This window comes from Myxine glutinosa, chromosome 1, assembly GCF_964187855.1.
Source record: "Myxine glutinosa chromosome 1, kmMyxGlut1.1, whole genome shotgun sequence".
In the NCBI taxonomy this organism is placed as follows: domain Eukaryota; kingdom Metazoa; phylum Chordata; class Myxini; order Myxiniformes; family Myxinidae; genus Myxine; species Myxine glutinosa.
This window is the reverse complement of record NC_136261.1, coordinates 201186367-201212738: the sequence shown is the minus strand read 5'-3', so window position 1 is coordinate 201212738 and position 26372 is coordinate 201186367. Positions and strand designations below refer to the sequence as shown.

General features: G+C 42.8%; 2 protein-coding genes across 2 annotated transcripts in view; one reads left to right on the top strand and one right to left on the bottom strand.

The window, feature by feature from the left end:
• The window catches only part of LOC137433546 (limbic system-associated membrane protein-like), a 498837-nt gene that overhangs the window by 101869 nt on the left and 370596 nt on the right, over positions 1 to 26372 (bottom strand). The window contains exon 3 of the mRNA XM_068125880.2: positions 8870 to 9102. Coding sequence (XP_067981981.2) covers positions 8870 to 9102 — 233 coding nt within the window. The remainder of the gene's footprint in view (positions 1 to 8869; positions 9103 to 26372) is intronic.
• Positions 1 to 26372, top strand: part of LOC144893021 (uncharacterized) — a 176129-nt gene that overhangs the window by 26182 nt on the left and 123575 nt on the right. The gene's annotated exons all lie outside the window — the stretch shown is intronic.

Sequence of the window (26372 nt, the reverse complement as noted above, 5' to 3'; positions counted from 1 at the left end):
TACAATCTGTAATCAACTCACTAAAAAGTGTGGCCCTCTGTAATCAACTCACTAAAAAGTGCGGCCCTCTGTAATCAACTCACTAAAAAGTGCGGCCCTCTGTAATCAACTCACTAAAAAGTGTGGCCCTCTGTAATCAACTCACTAGCTTTGTTGTAAACCACAGTTGCAAACATTTCCAGGAACCCAAATCTTTATCTTGTGCTTTTGCTTCACCTGAGAACTCATTTTTGAAGTCAAGTATAAACCAAAGCACAAAACAAAGCAGGAAGCAAACGGCATACACACACAGCACGAGGCAAGCCAAATGGACTGTTTGAAAGGAATTCAGGTGAAATTATTGGTAAACAGGGAAGCCCAGAACAAAAATAGGCACAGTGGGAAGAGAGTGGAACAAGGCATTGCTGAGTAGAGCCAAAATAAACTGAACAAACGCCAAATGGACGGAGCAGAATATTGTTCAGCCGAATGGCCACAGCTCAATATTCGACTTATAATATTCACAACGATTGGGGATGCCTCTTTGTGGTAGTTGTGCTCCGCAACGCAAGTCTGGGACCAAATCTTCCCCATTCTTCCCTGCTGCCCGGATTCGTCAGGGCATTGTGGTCACAGTCGGAGTGCCGATCGGACCCCATGGACCGGACCTTTCCCTCTTGTTTCTGTCTCTCTTTCTCTCTCTCTAACTCTGTCGTGGCCCTGACCTTGTGATGATTGGGTACACCATCCTGGATGTGGTGGATCTCTGGGTCACTCCTGCAAGATTGATCATCGGCTGTCCCCGTGCCACGGGCTTGTTCGAGGGAACTGTCCAGGGCTATACAAAAACAACTTACAATATTCACATTATCAAATTCTACTTAATGGGATTGGGAAGTAAAAGTGCTGTTTCTTATCAAAATATATTGAACAGGACTTGTCTGTAAAAGTATTGATCGAGCTTTCCAGATCATTATTGTCAGGTGTTCATCTTGATGAGAGACGACTGTATTTTGGTTTCCCCTGAAGCATTTCAACTTTCTTGTCACATTTATTTCACCTGAAGACTTCATTCAACTTTTAAAAATTCTCTGGTACATAAGATTGCAGGATCTTCCACATCAGGTTCTTTATAATGGCAGCAAAGGCACAAGTAAAATTCAGTCACTTTGGAGAGAGTGGGATCAGGTAACAGTGTTATTTATTATATTACATTGCACTATTACTCCAGAAAAGACATATTTTGGACTTCTCATCCTCTTACAGATGGAGCCAATCCCTGCTGATAAGAGATGGGTTTCTAAATCCAAAGAGCAATTAAACACAAGGTGGCATTTGATAGTGTGCCCGTCTACAAATCGTCTGATTCATGGTTTAATCCCCAGGATGAAAGTTATTCAACCAAAGCTGCTTTAGAGGGCATTTTATAATGCAGCATATAACCTTCCAGATGGAGAATTGTCCTGTCTGTAATTAGACTTTGGATATTAACAAATATCCCATCAGAACCAGCCTTTGGATTTTGCATGCGGAGCAACCATAGCAAACCCCACATCATGAGTGGCACTCGTTACTCCTTTCTTGAACTTCGCACGCAGTGGTGTCAGTGGATCTTAAGAACATGTCTGCTTGGCCCAAGTGTTTCATGAATTGGCTGGCTAGGTTTGATGTCCGACTGAAGGTGGCAGGAATTTGAATTATGTTTTGGGTGGCGGAGATAACTCACCTGGTCTTCACGAAAGACACCAAAGGATTTAACGTCCACCAAATAATGCCATCAGATGGGACACCCAGTTTGATATCCATCCTAGCGATGGCGCCCTTTGAGATGCAGCGCCCTCTGCCTGCGAAGCACCAAGCTGACATTTTATAGTCGGGTAGGGAATTGCACGCAGATTATACAGCTTTAAGGTAAGTGTGTTAACTGTGCACCAGCCTGTCATACCGAATCATGAGGGGCAATGAAAAATATCCAAAATAAAAAACGAAAACAGCACTTGGTAGATAGAGAACATGGTCTAGCCTCACTCAATCATTCTCATTCGTGGTTCCGGAGAGGATTTTTGTACACTTTTTTCAATCCAATATGGCCACCAGACCATGTGACCAATGATGTCATACATTCAATTCCTCACTCAAATTGGGTTGTAGATCAGATATATGAAGGGTTTGGGTTTCTCTGATAAGGATTTTGATTCAACCAATTATGGCTGGACTACTACTTGACTGATGAGATAATCGTTATAACCCTATATACCCCATAGGGAGTTGATGACATATGCCAAGTTTCCGTATTTTTCATTGAGTGGTTTCAGAGAAGAATATGTCCAAATTTTTCCTTTTAATCCAATATGGCTGTCATACCATGTAACCTATGACATCAGCATTATCAATAAAATATTCTCCATGTGGGGAGTCCCTCCTATGTTTAAAGTTTCACATCGATCGGACCAGCGGTTTCAGAGAATAAAATGAAAGTGAATCTATATAGATTTGGACACATAGAGACAGACAGACAGAGACAGACAGGGGCCTTGCAATAGATTTATAACACCTTTGGGGTAAGTAATAAAGTGGGAAATAAACTGAAAGAGGAAAATAGTTTGTAAACATACGGATGTTGTAAATACAATACGATATGGAGTCGCATACAGGTAGTTGACAAAAAAATGAAAACACCAACAGAATGTCACTTAATAGGGTTGTTGGGCCACCATGTGCAATCCAGGATGGCATGGATGTGAAGTGACATGGAGTCAACGAGGATCTGAAACTGCTCTGCAGGAATGCAGCACCATTCCTCCACAAGGAAGTCTTCCAATTCACGCCAGTTTGATGGATGTGGAAACCGCTGTGCTAGGCGCCTCTCCAGACAATCCCACAAATGCTATATGTCTATGGGATTGAGGATGGCATTTTGAAGGGCCATGAAATATGGGGTAACTTTGTCATTGTGCTTCTCAAACCACCCAGCGATAACATGTGTCATGTGGACTGGAGCATTGCCACCCTGAAAGAGAACTCTCCCAGCAGGGAAGAAATGCTGCATCATGGGATGCAGATGATCACTCAGGATGGTAACATAGCATGCTTCATGAACCCTGCCTTCTAAGGGAATGACTGTACCCAGGCCATGCCAGAAAAACATGTCCAACACCATTATAGAACTGCCAGAACATTTTACTGTTGAAACCGGGCACTCAGGGCTGTCGAGTTTCCTATCGGCTGTCCATTCATAGAGAATATGGTGAAGGACGACTCATCAGACCATATCACATTCCTCACTGCTCGGCAGTCCATTGCCTATGTTACTTGCACCACTGGATCTGCAAACCGGCATTGCCAGGTGTTATGAGCAGTTTGTGCATGGCAGCCCGGCTACGGTATCCCGCCCTGTGAAGTTCCTTTCAAACCGTTTCGACGATAAAGGATGCTCAGGACCCACGATTAACTTGAACTTCGCACACAGTTTGTCCGCCATTGCTCTCCTGTTTCGCCTTGTACTAAGGCCTATGCATGGTCTGGCATCTCTGAATCTGCTTGCACTAAGTTCTATGCATCACACTTGTTGAGTATGTGCTTCCACCCACTGTTGCCCTTTGATGATGATGTCTTTCCTTCTTTTTCTCAGGCTGAAATCACTTCAAGACAGTTCCTCGTGACAAGTTAGCAATTTCCGCAGCCTTTGCCACTGAAGCACCTGCCAAATGCGAACCAACAATGACACACCATTCAAAGTCACTGAGGTCTCCTCTTGCGGCTCTTAATAATGGACTCGACCTGTCGTCGGCTTATATATACGAGGGTTGTACCAAGTCATGAGCACGTTTATTGTACAGTAAAGCAAAGGTACATGTAAGAAAACTGACATTGTGAGTAGTAAATGGACCCCAGATTGCTATTCGACAAAATCTCCAGAATGATCCATGCATTTCTGCCACTGCTGTACGAGCTTAAAAATCCTGCCGCAGTAGAAATCCATTCCAACACTTCGCAACCAGCTATGCAGGGCTATCTGGACTGCCTCATCCCTTTCATAGTGCTGGTCTCCATGTGATCTTTCAAGGACCCAGATAGATGGTAGCCAAATCCGGACTGTATGGAGAGCAGGAGTTAGGGCAACACTTCCCAGCCATCCTTCAATGTCAGACGTGCAATGTGAGGTCTAGCGGTGGTGTCGTGTTGAAAAATGAGAGCTTATTTCATCGGGTGCTTTCCTTGAAGTGCATGTTTCAGTTTCTTGAGCATCTTAATGTAGCGAGCCAATTGATAGTTCCTCCTTTGGGCAGAAAATCAAGCAGTACGCATCCCATCAGAAGACGGTTCCCATAACTTTGCCAGTGGAGGGTACTCTTTTGGCCTTCTTTTTAGAAAATGTGAAGTGATGCCATTCCATGCTTTGCTGCTTGGTTTCTGGGTCAAAATGGTGGAACTAGCTTTCATTACCAGCCACAATATGGAACAGGAAGTCACCGCCCTTGGCAGCATGTCTTTGCATCCATGCACGTGTTTTTGTGTTCCTCCATAAGCAAACGGGGAACCCAACAGGAACAAACTTTTCGATATCCCAAAGTTACTATCGCCTCCTTACGGCATGGTGTCCTATGCAAAGCTGCGTTGCGATCTCTCTAACCATCACCCTTCCGTACTCACTGATGAGCACATCAACTTTCTGCTCATTGCGTTCAGTCGTGGCGCTTCTCGGATGACCACAGCGTGGCTCACCGGCGATGTCTGTGTTTCCGTCTTTGAAGTGTTTCTCCCACCTTCTGACACTGCTAGCTCCCATGGACAGCCATTTTGTCACAATGGATTGTGGGAACAACAGTGGTGTGCATGCACTGAGTCTGTGTTTATATCGAAGTGGATATATGGATAGATGTCGCAAATAACTTGTATGCGGCATCCACTGATGCTCATGACTTTTGGTACGGCCTTCGTACATGATGAGGGGACTACCAGGATGACATTTGCATATATCATGTGCCAACAACATAAATGTGGCAACCCCATACTTTACATATATGTTATACGGTCCATTTACCCTGGTGTTTCTATTTTTTTCCACTATATATATATATATTTACTTCTATACGAAAATATCGTGGAAATTTAGGCTCTCACCGCCACCATCCCATGTGATGTCTTTTCTCTCCCTTGGTGTCGCTCCAATTTCCTAATCTCCTTTATGCTCTTTCTCAACGTTTTTAGAACTGCTTGGGCTCCCTAATATGAAATCTCTTTGGTGTCTGATAAGCAAAGCAATATTTTGTGTTAATCATAATTTAATGATGCATATGCCTCCTGAGTAACTCCACTGTTGAAGACATGCCAGAGAATAAACTAGATTACTGTATATGACTTTCGGCTCAAAATATCAAAATTATCAAGGTGTGGAAAGGAGGGGATTCAATTTTGTCTCAACTCTGCTATGAAGACAAGTGGTTGGGTCACCTGTGTTGAATTTCATTTTAAGGCACCCCATTCTCGATTTTCTGGATCTGAATCTGACATAATACTCAGAAATCCCACATCCAGAGCATCATTAGATGTAAATTTGTGTTACTAGAAACACACGCTCTCTTAGGGAGCAGCCTGGGGTGAGGGGTAGGGTTATAGTGGAGGAGGTGGGGAAAATTTATTTTGGGGCGTGACTAATAATCCCCCCCTGCCTGCAGCAGGGGTCAGTAAACCACTTTCACTGTGGCACAGGTACAGGCGAAAATCGGAAGTTGTCTCCCCCACCCCATTGCGAGTTGTGTGGGGTGTGGGGTGGGGGGGGGGGGGGAGAGAGGGGGCAGGGAGGGAAAGGTTGTGTCAATGACCCATGTGTGTGCCCATGCTTGTGCTCAGGTTCTGCCCATGTTTTTACGACATAGCCCATAAGGCAAAACTGTCTAGAACAGTGTTTGTCCGTCTGTATGTATGTATGTATTGTTGTGGATTTGAGAATCATGTGTAATTGTTGTAAATATCACCCTCTGTAAGTGTAATGAATTCTTGTAAAAATCTCCGTTTGGTGTGTAAAGGTCAAAGGTCGTCCTCTTAGTTAGTCCATCTACATACACGCAGGCCACCATATACCCTTCTAAATAGTTATTTCCTTATTATGTGTATTAGTTTAAGGCTGTGTCTCCCATTAATTGACTCTGCATTGCACCGAATCAGATAAGATGGAATCCCTTTTCAAGTCTCCCCCAATCCTCTCAGTGCATTGGGCGGTTTTCTTCACCCCAAACTCCATTACGCACGCGGTCAAGCCCACGAACAAGGGCGTTGCCCGCCCCTCGTCATCGGAAGGTGGAGCCAGCGAGCCCACACCAGCCAATCAGGGCTGGTGAGATACCATCACGGGTGTGGCGCGGGTTGATCTAAAAGCGCGTTATAAAAGCGCCCGCGCAAGCCTTTTTGAGAGTGCGTAAGAGTCCAGTTGAGGAGAAGCGGAGAGAGGGATCTGAGGGAGGTGCGCTGGACCAGAGACAGATTCGGGGGAGTAGAAAAAGAGCGTTGGAGACGCAGGAGGTGGAGGACACGTGAGACAGCTGCCGGTGTGAAACCGAAAACGTGGAACTGCCGGCTCCTCGCTGCCAGCCCGAAGCGGGCTGTGTTTGCCGGGTTTTCGCCTCGACCCCAAAAGCGTGGATCGGAGCGCGCGCTTGGAGCTGGACCTCGACGCCTACCATCTGCCTGGACCCTCCTCTGCCGTCCCAAACCCATTCCTGCCATTCCATCCTTTTGTGAACGTGAGTTTGTTTTGTGTGTCTTGTCCTGGGGTATAAGTTAAGCCTGTTTAAATAAGTTAGTATTTGCACTGTCTTCTGGTCCTTCCATCCTTCTGTAAATTATTTTCTTATCTTTCCTTCTCCTTGGTTCTTTTGGTCTTGTACATAATAGTTAGTAATAAATTATATTTGTTCTTCCTACCTTGCCTTCTTTCCTTCACATCCGTTAGTCCTTGTCTTTTCCATCATTGAATACCTGTGGCACGATTTGGCCAACGTTTAGGATCGGGTTTAGTCTTTGGTAATGGCTCGAACGTCGTGTTGCTAACACCGCTCGGCAATTATAACATCTAAAACCGGGGTTCGAGCGGGAGTCCCTCCCCTGCTCGCGGTCAGGAGTGGCACTCAGGTCCTTGGGACTTTTCGTAGACCAAATACCCGGGCTGCTCCCGACCGGGAGGAGCGTTGGGACCCCAAGGACTCACGTCGGTCAGTCGCGGACAAGGGGATTGATCCCCCCTTGATAAGGGGAAAAGGGGCCGACGGAGAGATCCGTAACAGTATGTATGTATGTCCCCTCAAACGTATCCCAATCAGAGCTGAGGATCGTGTCACATGACAGGGTGATGTGATTACGTCTGATGTCATTACGGCGGTACAACGGCTGACTCCACACTCCGCCATTTTAATTCCAATTTCGTTCAGGCCGAACATATCGTCGAACCTGTAATATATCACAATCGCCATGCTCTACATCAACGTTTTTCATTCAATGTGAAACACAAACAAGCCGATTGTTAAAATGACCATCAAATATTGAAAGCATCGGCGTTACGTCTCTTCCAACGACACAGAACTTGTAGGCCTGGCAGGAAGGGTCATGATATTTACCCAACCCTTGTGGGGTTTTACCCAACCTATAGATTACAGTAGATCTTCCCTCGGTTCTGTAAGTAAAACTTACCTCACGGATGTCGGGATTATCCAAATTTCTTTGTTTAATGTTATAAACAGCATTAGCGACTGTTTAAAAAGCTAAACATATGTGTTTGTGGTTTATAATATTTTACAAGGCCGGCTACGCTGCTGTAAGACTCTTTGTCTTGTTTTTAAGCTTTTCAGATGTACACACACACACCCGTTTAACGTCCATCAGAGGAACACATTGATGAGTCACATAACCTGTGAAACACCAGTATGACAGTTTATAGCTGGAGCGAGATGCAAATCCAGGATAGACAGCTTAGAGGTGAGTGTTCCTACCTCGAGGCCATCCTGCCAACCCCTACATTTGGATGGCGATATGTAGATTCTTAAAAAGAGACGATACTGACTTTTTATCACAGTAGATGGCAACACGCAATCTAAAGTGATATCGTGGGAGACATAATCCACAATGACTGATATGTTAATGTTAGGGTGGATGTGCATACAATGAGAATTGGACAAATGGGACTCATTACGAAATAAAATGTGTAATCTTTCAGCACACACTGAAAGATGTGCACATACGCACATGTACACAATGCATTCATAAAGCGCATACATGAATAAATATATTATTGATAGAATACACACATATACTCATGCAAACGTTGATGGTAAAGTGATGGTTGTGGGTAACTGCAAACACACACACACACACACACACACACACACACACACACACACACACACAAAGACACACACACACACCCACATATACACAAACACACACACACACACACACACACATATATACACACACAAACACATACACACCCACATATACACACACACATATACACACACAAACACACACACACACACACACACACACACACACACACACACACACACATACACACAAAGACACAGACACACACACACACACACCCACATATACACACACACACACATATACACCCACAAAGACACACACACACACACATATATACACACACAAACACATACACACCCACATATACACACACACATATACACCCACAAACACCCACACACACACACACACACACACACACACACACACACAAACACACACCCACACACGCACAGACACACACACACACACACACACACACCCACACACCCACAGACACACAGACGTACACACCAACATACACACACACACACCCACACACAAACACACACACACACACACTCCTCACCCTGAACAAGGAGGAAGACGTGTGAGGCCATTGCATGTCTGGCTCCCTGTTGGGAGCACGTGTACGGCCCCTCGTCATTTGGTGTAGCTCGATTGATGCGTAGCCCGTACTCCCGCTCGTTGCTTCGTTCCAGCGAGAGTCGTGCGTCGCTTGACCACTTGCTGTCCCCAGCAAATACAATGACGGAGCGATTGAGCCATGCAACACGATGTGATGCACCTTCCAATGCGCACCTGAGGAATGAGTAATGAAAGAAAAACAACAATTATTACGGTAATATTACATCAAGTAATGATGATCTTACTATGATTAGAAACTATTACATTAATTATTTTACAAGCACATATGTAAAGCTTCTTTGACCGAATGGTGCTCCATCTCGTCATCAAAATGAGCACCTTTAGTAATATGTTGAATCAATTGCTTTATGACGTCATCCATCGTAATGTGATGTTACAGCCATCCAGGTAATGTACATCCCATCTGTCCGATGAGATGATAGCCATCTTGAGACAATATTTTGTTTGGAAAGGACAAGCAAAATAACACATACCAAAGAGTAATTTTTATCCGAGAGAGATATGTCCAAAGAGTGCGCAACAATACATAACCCCAAAGTGCAGGTAACATATTCAGGGTTAGGGTTTGGGTTTTGACTTCAGATAAATATTCTCTCAAAGTCCCAGTGGGGTTTCTTGGGTTGCACTTGCCGTTAACAACCTGTTCACACCAAGACCACAGAAACCAGCAGGTGAGACCTTTGTGATGTCAGACCTGCCATAAAGTCAGGTTGGACAAGATGCCCTTTTCAGGAAAGGTGGGAAAACATTCCTGCCATTCCCCATGTGATCTTCTAGTCCTGGTTAATATTTTAAAGATTCCAAATGTTGGCAAAGAGGTCTCTGGACAATTGTATAGCGGACAATTTCAAATTCAAAATGTTGAGTAAACTGAACAACAAGCACCAAAAAGGATGTTCATATATATATATATTGGTATCTGTAATCTGGTTCTCCAATCTAATGAGCGAACGTCATGACGTCATCGCCATGCATGTCGCCTTGCCTGCAAAGCTCCAGGGGAGCCATCTGGCAGTGCGTCATTATAGATTATAAATTCAGATACTGTCACAAGTGCATGCAAAACTCACAGTTACAGACCTGGTTTCTAAATTTATAGACCATATAGCCACACCATATCTAAGGCACGAGATATGTCGAGGGAGACAGCTCTGATTTCCTGTTTGGCATTGAGGATCTCCATCCATTGTTGAGACAGCAGAAGCAGCATGTCCAGAGTAGAATGACCTGGTCTGAATCCAAATTGATGATAGGAGATCAAGCCATTGGAGAAGAGGAAGGATTTGATATCAGAAGCGATGATCGATTCCATGACCTTGCTGATTATTGGGAGCAGGCTGATTGGTCTGTAGTTGCAAGGATCTGTTTTTGCACCTTTTGTATAAAGCGGTAATGTTGGCTGATTTCCAAGCAGATGACAGATGACCTTGAGCAAAAGAGAGGGTGAAGAGCATTGAGAGAGGGAGTGAAAGAGCGGCAGAGCAGGATTTTAGGACCCGTCCGCTGATGCCGTCTGGTCCAGTTGCAGAATCAGAGTCGAGGTTTGACGGAAACTTGTCCACCCTGTCAGGAGAGAAGGACACAGAGTCCAGGAGCAGCTGGGTACGACTGGGTATGGTGGGTACAGAGAGGGATGGGTTTGGGACACAAGATTTTGAGGCAAACACAGAGTTGAGGCATTCGGCTTTGTCACGTGCGGTGTCAGCTGTGTAGCCGTTTGAGGTAAGGGAGGGGATGGAGGGGGAACAAACACTAGAAACAGATTTGACCAGATGTCACCAGGATTTGGAGGAGGGAGACAGGTTTGAGAGTTCAGTCTTGAGAGTAGAGAGATATTGTTTCCTGACTCTTTTCCTGATGGCCGCATCCGAGTGTGCAAACAAGTGCATGAAGCCTACAACGAAGATTGTATAGTGCCAAGAGTCCAAGCTGGAGGTGGTGGGGTGACCATTTGGGCTGCTTTTCATGCAGGGGGCAAAACTGACCTGGTTGTTCTGAATGGAAACCTGAACCAGTTCAAGCACAGGGCCATTCTGGAAGAAACATTTCTTCCATTTGTTCGTGCAGCCTTTCGAGGAAACTTTGTCTTCCAATATGACAATGCACGGCCTCATCGTGCTCGCATGATCCAACACTTTCTTGCTGACCGTGGTGTAGAGCATATGGAGTGGCCTGCCATGTCCCCGGATATGAATCCGACAGAGAACTTGTGGGCAGAATTAACGCGTCAAATCGACAACTTGGACCAGCAGCCGACCTCTGTGCGTGAATTGCAGCAGACTATTGTCACTGCATGGCAAGCGATTCCTGTCCAAACCTTGGCAAATCTCATGAACAGCATGCCTCAACGTGTACATGCTCTCCTGAATGCTCATGGGGGTTACACGAAGTACTGAACTGTAATTTTACTGTCCGTAATCCCAGTCGTAATTTAGCTTTTGTTTGTGTTGAATTTTTTTTTGGCTAATGTGCAAAATAAAGAGATACTTCTGGAAAACGCTCAGAAGTTTAACACAGTACTGTCCATGAATTGAGTTCGATATCAGTTGACATCACTTTCAAGGATCAATTTATTTGCTTCGAAATGTCAAATGTGGTTTTTGTTTCTTTTAAAGGTCACATTAACAAAATCTAGAATAATTTCAACATAATTCCAATGAACTTTTGGTTCTAAGTCATCTTGAAAGTAGGTTCACCCCCACAAAAAAAATATTCCATATTAAATGCCAAGTCTGTATATATATATATAATTAAAAACACCTCACAGCCATAAAACACGTAATAAAAACACCTCACAGCCATAAAACATGAAATAAAAACACCTCACCACCACGAAAATAAAAACACCTCACAGCCATAAAACACGTAATAAAAACACCTCACAGCCATAAAACACGAAATAAAAACACCTCACAGCCATAAAACACGTAACAAAAACACCTCACCACCACAAAATTAAAACACCTCACAGCCTTAAAACATGTAATAAAAACACCTCACAGCCATAAAACACATAATAAAAACACCTCACCACCACGAAATTGAAAACACTTCACAGCCTTAAAACACGTAATAAAAACACCTCACCACCACAAAATTAAAACACCTCACAGCCTTAAAACATGTAATAAAAACACCTCACAGCCATAAAACACGTAATAAAAACACCTCACCACCACGAAATTAAAAACGCCTCACAGCCATAAAACACGTAATAAAAACACCTCACCACCACGAAATTAAAAACGCCTCACAGCCATAAAACACGTAATAAAAACACCTCACTACCACAAAATTAAAACACCTCACAGCCTTAAAACACGTAACAAAAACACCTCGCCACCACAAAATTAAAACACCTCACAGCCTTAAAACATGTAATAAAAACACCTCACAGCCATAAAACACATAATAAAAACACCTCACCACCACGAAATTGAAAACACCTCACAGCCATAAAACACATAATAAAAACACCTCACCACCACGAAATTGAAAACACTTCACAGCCTTAAAACATGTAATAAAAACACCTCACAGCCATAAAACACGTAATAAAAATTACCTCACCACCACAAAATTAAAAACGCCTCACAGCCATAAAACACGTAATAAAAACACCTCACGACCACAAAATTAAAACACCTCACAGCCTTAAAACACGTAACAAAAACACCTCACCACCACAAAATTAAAACACCTCACAGCCTTAAAACATGTAATAAAAACACCTCACAGCCATAAAACACATAATAAAAACACCTCACCACCACGAAATTGAAAACACTTCACAGCCTTAAAACATGTAATAAAAACACCTCACAGCCATAAAACACGTAATAAAAACACCTCACCACCACGAAATTAAAAACGCCTCACAGCCATAAAACACGTAATAAAAACACCTCACTACCACAAAATTAAAACACCTCACAGCCATAAAACACGTAATAAAAACACCTCACTACCACAAAATTAAAAACGCCTCACAGCCATAAAACACGTAATAAAAACACCTCACAGCCATAAAACACGTAATAAAAACACCTCACTACCACAAAATTAAAAACGCCTCACAGCCATAAAACACGTAATAAAAACACCTCACTACCACAAAATTAAAAACGCCTCACAGCCATAAAACACGTAATAAAAACACCTCACCACCACGAAATTAAAAACACCTCACAACAATAAAACACGTAATAAAAACACCTCACTACCACAAATTTAAAAACGCCTCACAGCCATAAAACACGTAATAAAAACACCTCACAGCCATAAAACACGTAATTAAAACACCTCACAGCCATAAAACACGTAATAAAAACACCTCAGCCATAAAACACGTAATAAAAACACCTCACAGCCATAAAACACGTAATTAAAACACCTCACCGCCACGAAAGTAAAAACACCTCACAGCCATAAAACACGTAATAAAAACACCTCGCAGCCATAAAACACGTAATAAAAACACCTCACAGCCATAAAACACGTAATAAAAACACCTCACAGCCACGAAATTAAAAACACCTCACCACCAAGTAATTCAAAACACCTCACCACCACATAATTCAAAACACCTCACCACCACATAATTCAAAACACTTCATCACCAACTAATTCTGAACACATCACCACCACATAATTAAAAACACCTCACCACCACGTAATTATAAATACCTCACCACCAATTAATTCAAAACACCTCACCACCATGTGATTTAAAAACACGTCACCACCATGTGATTTAAAAACACCTCACCACCACGTCATTTAAAAACACCTCACCACCACATAATTCAAAATACCTCACCACCACGTGATTCAAAACCACCACAACGTTATTAAAAACACTTCACAACCACGGAAACAAAAGTTTGAGGGAGTCGTTAAGTGAGAACACAGACACTGCCCAGATGTGTAGATATACAGTATAGATAAATGACTGTACCCGAGTTGCCGCTTTGTCATGATTTAAAGCAATCATAATTCAAACAATTATTTTGCACAAATGTATTTGTAATATACGTGATATCACATTTTATAAACAATTGAAGTTGTAAAAAAAAAAATTCCAAAAAAAAAACATTTGGAAAATTTTTCAAAAATAATAGCCTTAGGACATACCGACGGGAGAGATATGTGCATCCCAGAAGTTTGGTACAATTTCACAAAGGTTTGAGAAAGTAGTTCAGTGACAACACAGGACAGGACAGACGCTGCACAAATATATATATTGTTGCGGATATGAGGATTGAGTTTTTTTTGATTGTGTTGTATTGTATAGTAAATGGTTGTGAATTATTGGTTTAGTCTGAGCCCTCCTTGCTCCAGTGTGTATAAAGGTCAAAGGGCGTTCCGGTAGTTAATTCCATAAAGCATACATTGAAGGACACTATAATATCCCTGTTCAGTAGTTTATTTCCTTATTCTGTGTATTAGGTTAAGGCTTTGTCTTCCATTAAAATGACACTCCATTGCACCAAGTGAAATAGATAGATTCCCTTCATTCTTCATTCCCAAAACCTCCATTTCCCCTTTCGTCATGGCCAAGCCTCGATTGCCAATATTACATCCCCTCCAAAACCACCATTGAACATGTGCTCGGGTCGGGGAAGAAAGGCGTGCCCGCCCGTCGTCATCAAGGGCGGAGCCAGAGGGTCGCGCGACCAACCAGGGCCGAGGTGAGCACACCGATGGGCGTGTCCTAAAGGCCGGCGGCTTGATCGCCGGAGGCGTTATAAAAGCGCGCGCGCAAGGTACTGCGTAAGAAGATCCAGATGAGCTTTGAAGAGAGAGAAGGTTCAAGGTCAATTACAAGCAGTTGCACCAGAGACGGCAGACGCGTCCTGAGGTGAGCCAGAGAAGCAGCTTTGGCTCCACAAGCAGCGTTGACTCCACCAGGCAGCTTCAACCCGTACCCCGTGGGAACCAGATAGCGGTGGCATCGGTGGCCGTCGAGGTCCAGCCGACGTCCCGTGCGGGATCAAGCCCGAACCATCTGCCCCAGCTGAACCTTCCCAATCCTCCTTCCAGCATTCATTCCTGCCATTCCATCCTTCTTGTGTACGTGAGTTTGTTCTGTTTGTTCTGTCCTGGGTATTAATTAAGTCTGTTTAGATAAGCTAGCGATTTTCACTGTCTCTCTAAAATCTTCTGTATATTATTTTCTTATCTTTCCTTCTCCTTGGTTATTTTGAGCCTGTACATAGTAAATAAATTATAGTAGTATTTTCAACCTTTTTTTTTTTCGTCTTCTTCTTCTTCTTCTTCTTCTTCACATCCGTGTCGCTTTTGTCTTTTCCATATTGAATATCTGTGGCGCGATCCGGCCAACGCTCGGGTATCGGGTTAGTCGGGGTAACTGTTAGGCCGCGGTGCCATCCGCTCGGCAAACCAACATCCTTAACCGTGGGCCGTAACAATATATATATATATATATATATATATATATATATATATATATATATATATATATATATATCTGTGCAGCGTCTGTCCTGTCCTGTGTTGTCTCGTCACTGAACTACTTCCTCAAACTTTTGTGAAATCGTACCAAACTTCTGGTATGCACATATCTCTGCCGTCAGTATGTCCTAAGGGTATTTTTTGGGGAATTTTTTGGGGAATTTTTTTTTTCAACTTCAATTGTTTATAAAATGTGATATGACATATATTACAAATACATTTGTGCAAAATAATTGTTTGAATTATGATTGGTTTAAACCATGACAAAACGGCAACTCGGGTACAGTCATTTATCTATATATCTACACATCTGGGCAGTGTCTGTGTTGTCACTTAACGACTCCCTAAAACTTTTGTTTCCGTGGTTGTGAAGTGTTTTTAAGAACGTTGTGGTGGTTTTGAATCATGTGGTGGTGAGGTATTTTGAATTATGTGGTGGTGAGGTGTTTTTTTATTTATTTATGGTGGTGAGGTATTTATAATTACGTGGTGGTGAGGTATTTATAATTATGTGGTGGTGAGGTGTTTCTAATTATGTGGTGGTGAGGTGTTTTGAATTAGTTGGTGATGAGGTGTTTTGAATTACGTGGTGGTGAGGTGTTTTGAATTACTTGGTGGTGAGGTGTTTTTAAATGACGTGGTGGTGAGGTGTTCTTAATTTCGTGGCTGTGAGGTGTTTTTTGGTGTTTTTAATTTTGTGGTGGTGAGGTGTTTTTAATACGTGTTTTATGGCTGTGAGGTGTTTTTATTACGTGTTTTATGGCTGTGAGGTGTTTTTATTACGTGTTTTATGGCTGTGAGGTGTTTTTATTTCGTGTTTTATGGCTGTGAGGTGTTTTTAATTCCGTGGTGGTGAGGTGTTTTTATTACGTGTTTTATGGCTGTGAGGTGTTTTTATTACGTGTTTTATGGCTGTGAGGTGTTTTTAATTTCGTGGCTGTGAGGTGTTTTTAATTTCGTGGCTGTGAGGTGTTTTTATTACGTGTTTTATGGCTGTGTGGTGTTTTTATTACGTGTTTTATGGCTGTGAGGTGTTTTTAATTCCGTGGTGGTGAGGTGTTTTTATTACGTACTTTATGGCTGTGAGGTGTTTTTAATTTCGTGGCTGTGAGGTGTTTTTATTACGTGTTTTATGGCTGTGAGGTGTTTTTAATTCCGTGGTGGTGAGGTGTTTTTATTACGTGTTTTATGGCTGTGAGGTGTTTTTATTACGTGTTTTATGGCTGTGAGGTGTTTTTAATTTCGTGGCTGTGAGGTGTTTTTAATTTCGTGGCTGTGAGGTGTTTTTATTACGTGTTTTATGGCTGTGTGGTGTTTTTATTACGTGTTTTATGGCTGTGAGGTGTTTTTAATTCCGTGGTGGTGAGGTGTTTTTATTACGTGTTTTATGGCTGTGAGGTGTTTTTATTACGTGTTTTATGGCTGTGAGGTGTTTTTAATTTCGTGGCTGTGAGGTGTTTTTAATTTCGTGGCTGTGAGGTGTTTTTATTACGTGTTTTATGGCTGTGTGGTGTTTTTATTACGTGTTTTATGGCTGTGAGGTGTTTTTAATTCCGTGGTGGTGAGGTGTTTTTATTACGTACTTTATGGCTGTGAGGTGTTTTTAATTTTGTGGTGGTGTTTTTATTACGTGTTTTATGGCTGTGAGGTGTTTTTAATTCCGTGGTGGTGAGGTGTTTTTATTACGTGTTTTATGGCTGTGAGGTGTTTTTATTACGTGTTTTATGGCTGTGAGGTGTTTTTAATTCCGTGGTGGTGAGGTGTTTTTATTACGTACTTTATGGCTGTGAGGTGTTTTTAATTTTGTGGTGGTGTTTTTATTTGTGTTTTATGGCTGTGAGGTGTTTTTATTCCGTGTTTTATGGCTGTGAGGTGTTTTTAATATGGTGGTGGTGAGCTATTTTTATTATGTGTTTTATGGCTGTGAGGTGTTTTTAATTTTGTGGTGGTGAGGTATTTATATTACGTGTTTTATGGCTGTGAGGTGTTTTAAATTACGTGGTGGTGAGGTGTTTTGAATTACGTGGTGGTGAGGTGTTTTGAATTACTTGGTGGTGAGGTGTTTTGAATTACTTGGTGGTGAGGTGTTTTGAATTATTTGGTGGTAAGGTGTAATCGTCCCAAACTTCCAGTCTGCACCTACCCCTCCCCTATGTATGTGCTGAGGTGTTCTTTCTTGAAAAAAAAAAACATTCAACCTAAATCTTCAACCTAAATTGCCTATAAAAATGTAATATCACAAACACAACAAATTGTTGTGTTTGGTTTAAACCGACCGGGTTTCTGGTGGTGGCTGTGGTGGCAGGCCACCACTCCCGTGTGGATGGGAAGATAGTGTTTAAGTATTGTGAAGGCATCAGGCAGTGTCTGTGGAAGGCTCTGGAGGTGGTATGGGAGGCAAGGAGTGGTGCCCAGTCAATGGAATAGGGTGGAAGGAGTTTATATTCCAAAGCAGGAGGAGGCTGTGACACTTGAGCAGTTTAGACCAATATCATTGCTTGGTGTGGATGGAAAGATGGTGATGGGTGTCTTTGCTGCACGGCTCTCAGGCTTCATCAGAGAGAATGGTTTTGTGGATGGTTCTGTGCAGAAGGCAGGAATACCAGGCTCACTAGGATGCATTGAACACTCGGCAATGGTCTGGCAAGTGTTACAGGAGACAAAGAGGCAAAGGAAGGATGTTGCGGTGGTATGGCTGGATTTGGAGAATGCATATGGGTCAGTGCCGCATGCCTTGATCAGGTATGCTATGGATTTCTTTTGGGTGCCACGGAGATTTAGGGAATTTTTGATGGCATATTATGATCAGTTTTGGATGCAGTTTGCGACACAGTCCTATGTAACAGAGTGGCAGAAGTTGGAAGTGGGGATCCCGATGGGATGTACCATCTCCCCTATTTTGTTTGTGCTGGTTATGGAGTTGTTGATACGTGCAGTGAGTGGTCATGGGAAAGAAGTGGAGCTAGCCCCTGGTCAGAGTTTGCCAGTGATGTTTGCATTCATGGATGACCTGACAGTTGTCCAGCAGTCACCTGATGCAACTGTAGAGGTACTGGGACGACTGGAAAAGTTGATGCGGTGGGCAAGAATGGACTTTAAAGCAAGAAAGTCGAGGAGTATGGTGGTGAGATGAGGAGTGGTGGATAACATGCACAGGTTTGAGCTGGGAGGGGAGGTGGTTCCCTCATTGACGGAGGCCCATGTGAAGAGTTTGAAAAGATGGTATATGTTGGAGTTCAATGATGTGGGAAGGGTGGAGAATGTGAGGAACAAGCTTTTGAGAGGTTTGAAGAGGATTGATGGATGTGCTTTGCCAGGTACATTGAATGTATGGTGTTTGAAGTTTGTATTGATGCCACGAGTATTATGGCCATTGATGATGTATGATATTGCGATTGGGCATGTAGAGAGGATGGAGGTTGTGGTGAGCGGGTTTGTGAGGAGGTGGTTGGGAGTGCCACACCGTTTGATGAACATTGCCTTTTATGGTCAGGGTGGAAAACTCCGGTTTCCCTTGACACCATTAACTGAGGAGTTTAAGGTGGTGAGGGTGCGGGAGTTCATGATGTTGCGGGATTCGAGTGATTCAGTGGTAAAGTGGAAGTCGGAAGTGGAATGCAAGAGCAGAGGTGGATGAGATGGAGGAACAGTTGCAACAGGAGAAGGTCATGGGGATGGTACTGCAAGGGAAGCATGGCTTGGGGTGGATTAACCGTGAACTATGGGGAAAGGCATGTGTGAAAGAGAGGAGGAAGATGGTTGAGAGGGAGGTGAGAAGAAAGGCGGAGGAGGGGAGATATGTGAAAGCAGTTGGACAGGCGCACAGCAAGGTGCTTGGACTAGGTGGGAAGGTGTGCAGGTGAGGACATTGAAGTAGTAAGAGATTTGGAGGATGGAGCCAATACTGTTGAATTTCCTGTTGTGGGCAACATATTGATGTGCTTCCATCCCCAGAAAACTTGAGGGAGTGGAGGTTGTTGCAGGAGAGCTGATCTTGGTGTGGAGGTTTGGGAACGGTGCAGCATGCACTGAGTGCATGCTCAGTAGCATTGGCAGCAGGACAATACAAGTGGCGGCATGATCAGGTGCTGGCGGTGGTAGTGCAGATGGTACAACAAGAGGTGCTGAGATCAAGAGAGAGGAGAGTGGAGAAGAAGACCGATGGGGGAGAGGTGTTGTTTGTTGAAGAGGGCCAAGTGGGAAGAGGTGGAAAGAGGAGGAGGTGGAAAGAGGAGGAGGTGGAAAGCAAGATGGCTGTCAGATGCTTGTGATTGGCAGGTGGTGGCAGATCTAATGCCACAATTGGTATTCCCAGAGGAGATCTGTGTGACAAGGTTGCAGCCTGTCTGTCATCTGGTCAGGTGCAACAAGACAGGTCATCTTAAGTGAATTGTCTGTACCTAGGGAAGAGACCGTGGAGGAGGTGCATGAGAGGAAGAGAGGAAAGTACAGTGAGCTGGAGGCAAAGTGTCAGGAGAAGGGTTGGCGAGTTTCTTGTCAGCTATTTGAGGCAAGGTGTAGACTGTAGAGGGTATATTGGCAATTCCTTTTCTGCATTTCTTGCTCGGCTTGGAGTGTGGGACAGAAAGAAGGAGGATGTGTGACAGAGTGGCCCAGGTTGCCTTGAAAGGCTCACTTTGGATATGGAGGAATTTTATGGAGGCATGTCGAACGGTGTAGGTTGAGGTTGTGGGGGGTGGTTCATTTCAGTCTAAAGGGGTAGTGACTGAGCACGGAAGAGAAATGGAGATGTGTGAATGGTGGGTGTGTGTTTGTGTGTGTGTTGCAGGAGTGGGTGTGAATGTGCATGATTGTGTTTTGCTTGAGTGGTGTATGTTGTAAGGGTAGGTGGTCGGTTGGTTAGGTGTGGTTTTTTGTGTGTGAGTGAGTGGATGAGGGGATGTTGATTATGGGAGTGGAGGCAGTTTTGTTGTTGTAGTCTGTGTTCTCACTGGCTGGGGGTGGGGGTATGTACGCATCCAGGTGTAGCTGCTGCATGTGGAGGCATATGTGCCCCTGCTGGCCCACATGTGTATCATGTATTCTCTTTGACATGCATATGATATTTATTATAACAATTATTGATGTACAAAAGTTTGTATGAGGATATCATGATTTGAATCAATACTCAAACATGAATCTCCTTCAATTCCTGCTTTGGGGCCCGAGCTTCTCCTGTAATTTCTTTAAACAGTAAAGTGAAACCCCTCATCGGCTCATACTCATTTCCTCATCGTTACATTTACACCCAGAAGCTGATTTTGCTTTACTTATGAGCTCGTTGCTACTCTAATTTAGGATCCTCATTAAAGAAAGTTCCATAAAAAGTTATAATATAAAGAAAAGGGTGGGGGTGAGGGCCCCGAGGTTGTTTGCCTCGGCGCCCGTGCTGGCTCTCGACGCACCTGTCTGTGATTATCGTCAAGTTGGTGTACATTAAGTAGTGTACATGTAATTTGGTTCTATAATAAGTGGGAAAGGATAGATATTGAACTTGGCATCCATATTCTTTGTAATCTTTCAGATCAAAATCTGTCTCTACTGGACAGAAGTTCACATTCTTTAAAACATTCATTTTGTTTCCCCCTGCAGCATAAACAGTCTTCAGCAGTGACATGTGATGTTATCATTTCTTCAAAATTCTTCTATTTTTGTACCTTTTCTCATACCCAGATTTTTTTCCACTGATGAACACTTTCACGATAATTTTGCCAACTTGTGTCACAAAAACAAATGAGATCGTCTGCACATTGGTCGCACTACGTGCATGCAGCACGCCATGTTGTGACGTCTCAATAACGTGTCACACTGTATGATGACTGCTGGTGTTGGTTTAGCGGTTAGGGTGCAGGCTTGGGATCCTCGGATACCTGGGTTCGAATCCCAGTCGATCGCTAAATTAACGCCAGGGGGGTTGACTCAGCCTGTCATCCTTCCGAGGTCGGCAAATTGAGTACCAGCTTGCTGGGATGAATGATCCCGGTGTGTACCCCGGTTTAGAATAGGTACACCGTATCCCTGCGCATCGTAAGAGGCGACTGCGGGTTGGCGTCAGGAAGGGCATCCGGCCATAAAGCCATTGCCTCAAACAGGGAACCATGATTGTCATGGGGCCCGCAAGGCCAACCCCTGCTCTAGCGGGGAAAATGGCCTTAAAACGATCATTCATTCACTGTATGATGACTGCGATTGGCTAATTTCTGTGGAGCCTCTAATATGACCCTACTGCAAAGCCGCAATGAGCCGGCGAAGCCAAAGCCTCTATTGAACTTTTTCGCAATTGTTTATGCATACTTCCGCATCCACAAGATGGCGGCCTCCATGGAGCGATTTGGTGCGTCAAAGCTTCGAAATTCTCAAAGGATCCAGCAAAATCTGGCTTTTCAACACAATACGCGTTCATTCACAACACCGGCTTCGCTGGCTATTACAACCGAAATGATTGGTGAATTTAGGTCTATAATGATGTCATTATTTCATTTCAGAAAAATCGTCTGCTATGAGGGTTATTTTATCATCCTTATTATCCGATTTGTGAGAAAATGCACAGGTTTTAAAGATGGGAACATTCATAAATGTTCTTAGAGATCTTCCATTTTATCAAAAAAGTTAAAATGAAGTACTTCTCCAACGCAGACCACATAAAATAATAATTTGAGGGCTCAGCCCATGGCCTATACAAGTTGGGTGGAAAGATAATTATGAGAGTTTGGGAGATTTCTGATTACCTCTTGATATCGAACCATCTCACGTTAACGATCACTTTATAGTGGCTTCTGGTTATACAAGCATGAAGTAATTGTGAGTAGTTTGTAGAGGGAGGGGTGGGGGTTTTGCAAAATATATTGGTGGTTCCTTGGTTAATGTGCAGTTCTTCAGGAATCTAATGCTGACATACAAATCCTTTTACAAAGGCCTGCTCTATTTTATTATTCCTGACATGTAACCTCCTACAACTATATCAGTGTTTAGTTTGATCTCTTCAGTTATGAATAAAAAAGTTCATATTGAATTTTTTTTTTTACATCAATCGTAATCATTCTAAAATATATAATATGAGTCTTTTTCTCCACGATACATTCGGTCGTTAATTATCCAATCTCAATGAAACTTGACAGGACTATAAGGGTCATGGGATGAAGGTTGTAGCGACTTTGTTTGCCCCCCACCCCAAGAAGGTTTTTCGCCCTGTTTCCGCCCGTGTTGAGGTGCATATTAAGATAGCCAATCGTGGAATTTTTCCAAAGCTGCTTGTATTAACAAAATAAATAACAACACTTTGGACAATCACATAATATTAATGTTATTATTTGTGTAAATACAGTGCATTCAGAAAGTATTCAGACCCCTTCACTTTTTTCACATTTTGTAATGTTGCAGCCTTATGCTGAAATCGTTTAAATTCATTTTTTCCCTCATCAATCTACACTCAATACCCCATAATGACAAAGAGAAAACAGGATTTTAGAAAGTTTTGCAAATTTATTAAAAAGAAAAAAACTGAAATATCACATTGACATAAGTATTCATACCCTTTGCTATGACACTTGAAATTTAGCTCAGGTGCCTCACATTTCTCTTGATCATCTTTGAGATGTTTCTACACCTTGATTGGAGTCCACCTGTGGTAAATTCAATTGATTGGACATGATTTGGAAAGGCATTTTTGAAAGGCATTGGACATTTTTTGGAAATGTATATATGCACAGTTGGGTGCAAAAGTATGAGTGCAGCAGGAAATTTATTAATTGAGAAGTCATAACACAATAAATCATTGTAATGCGAAACTAAAAGTACTTCCAAGGGTTTTCCATGAACTCTTAAGGATATCACAACTCTTCTTATAACTAGATGGTATTCATAGAATACTTACCTTGTTTACCTTGTCAGCTTGTTGCGAGCCAACTCTTCTGGTTTTGACCATTTTTTTCTTTGATCCCATGTGGCTGCCAGACCACGTGAGCGATGACATCATAAATATTCTCTAATGTAATTGTAGCATAGGTCATGCTCAATACATTTCAAACTGATCAGACTAAGCGTTGTCCCTGTCGAATTATGATGTCATAATTATGGCACCAATTACGTCATCGTTAACACCTATTCCCCATATGCAGTTCTTTACAATGAGCCATGTTTCAATTTTTTCCATGCAGTGGGTTTGGAGATATTGAGGTGCAGCATTTTTCGGGTTTTCCAAGATGTCGCCTGTACCACATGATATATGACGTCATGATTATCATTAAAATATTCTACAGGAGGAGGCGCTCCTATGGTGAAAATTTCGTGGCCATCAGACCAGCAGTTGCTGAGCACAAAAAAAATTCACAATGATCGGATAAGTGTTGTACTTGTCGAATTAAGACGTCATAACGGAGGCACCGATGACATCATCATTAACATATCTTCTTCCCCAAGGCGAGTTCTTGACAATGAGCCATGTTTCAATTTTTTCCATGGAGCAGTTCCGGAGATATAGAGGTGCAACTTTTTTCGATTTTTTTCCAAGTTGGCGTCTGTACCACGTGACCTATGACGTTATAACTTTCATTAAAAAAATTCTACAGGAGGAACCGCTCATATTCGAAAAAATTAGTGTCCATCGGACTAACAGTTGCAGAGGAATTTTTGTTTTATTCATACTGATCAGATCAAGCGTTGTACTTGTCGAATTATGACGTCATACTTAAGGCACCTATGATATCACCATATCTCATTCCCCATGGTGAGTACTTGACAAAGAACCATGTTTCATTTTTTTCCATTGAGTGGTTTGCGAGATATAGAGGTGCAACGTTTTTCCAAGATGACATCCGTACCACGTGATCTATGACGTCATAATTATGAATAAAAAAATTATACAGGCGGAGGCGCTCCTATGGTAAAATTTTGTGTCAATCGGACCAACGGTTGCCGAGAAAATTTATTTTTTAAATTCAGACACGGCACACGTACGACACACGTACGGCACACGTATGCACCCGATTGCTTAACCCCGCATTTCGCTTCGCGAGCACAGGGTGATAAGAAAAATATAATCTGCCTTAACATATAATCAATATATAATCAGTGTGACCCCCTAGCCTGGTGTTGGCTTTACGGTTAAGGTGGCTGGCTTAAGATCTTTGGGTCTTGAGTTTGAGCCTCTGCCGTGTTGTTAAAATAACGCCAGGTGGTTTGACACAGCTTGCCAGCCTTTAGAGGTCGGAAAAATGAGTACTGGTAACAACGGCACTGCATCAGTGGCACAGCCGTGCTTCCAGAAAATGATGCAACCAGTAGCCACAGGCTGCATACGAAGTAACAACAGGTGTGACCCCCTTTTGGATTGAAAACTGCCTCAACTGCATTTTGGATTGATTTAATTAATTTATGAATGATGTTTGAGTCAATATTTTGTTTTACTTCACATAATATGGATGGAGTGCTTTAGCCACTTGGCGAGGGCTCCACACAAAACTTGGCAACTGAATGCACTCCAAAACTCGTGAGCATCCTATATCATCGAAAACAGTCAAAAGCCAACTTCACAGGGCGGGATAACATAGCCGGATTGATATTCAAAAAACACTCATAACACCTGACAACGCCTATTTGCGGGTCCAGTGAAGCAAGGAGCATAGGAAATGGACTGCCGAGCAGTGGTGGAATGTGATATGGTCTGATGAGTCGTCCTTCGCCATGTGCTCCACGAATGGAAGCGTGTATGTGTGGCACCAGCCTGGGGGAACTCTACAGCCCTGAGTGCCTGGTTTCAACAGTAAAAATGTTCTGGCAGTTCCATAATGGTGTGGGGTGCATCTTATTGGTCTGGGTCCACTCATTCCTTTCGGAGGCAGAGTTGATACAGTGTCCTACGTTACTGGGGCTGTCAGGAGAGGCGTCGAACACAATTGAGTTTGCCTCCATCATAACCTGCTTTGCCATAAAGGCCTGTAGCTCTTTCAAAGTTGCCATTGACCTCTTGGTGACCTCTCCGATCAGTCTCCTTCTTGCTTGGTCATCCAGTTTGGAGGGCGTCCTGATCTCGGCAGGGTCTTGGTGGTACCATATGCCTTCCACGTCTTAATGATTGTCTTGACTGTGCTCCAAGGGATACTCAAGGCTTTTGAAATATTTTATACCCATCCCCTGATCTGTGCCTTTCCACAACTTTATCCCATAGATCTTTTGAAAGCTCATTGGTGCTCATGGTTGATTATTTTCTGTGAAATGCACTACCCAGCAGAGGAAACCTACAGGAACAGCTGATTTTATTATGAAATAATTAGAATCACGACAATTTAACACAGGTGGAGGCCAATTAACTTGGTGTGTGATTTTGAAGGTGATTGGTTACACCTGAGCTAATTTACAATTTTGCTATTAAAAGGGGGATGGACACTTAACAATCCATCCAAGATATTGTAGTTTTGTATTTTTAATTAATTCTCTGAAATTTGTAGAATTTGTTTTTCACTTGGAAGTTGTGGGTTATGATGTGTAAATAAAGGTGGAAAAAGTCGAATTTAATGCAATTTAAATAAGGCTATAAGGCAACAAAAGGTGAAAATTTTGAAAAGGGGGAGTAGACTTTATATAGGCACTGTAAATACTGTATATACTGTTTGTATATATATATATATATATATATATACTAGCAGGAGTACCCGGCATTGCCAGAGGTGGGGGGCAGTAGAGGGAGGGGTGAGTAAGGGAGTGGGGGGAGTGGAAGGGGAAGGAGAGGTGAGGGGAGAGGGAGGGGAAAGATATACTACATACACATATTTTGGGGGGAGGGAGAGGGCTTTGACAGGCCCCTTCGTTTTGGGGGAGGGGAGGGAAGGGAAGGAGTAAAAATTTAACCATGCAAACAGTGCTTTAACCTCAGTATTTCCCAGGTAAAAAAGAAAATTGTAATATCCTCTGTTACAATCACCAGGTGGTGCTACACGGTACACATTTACATG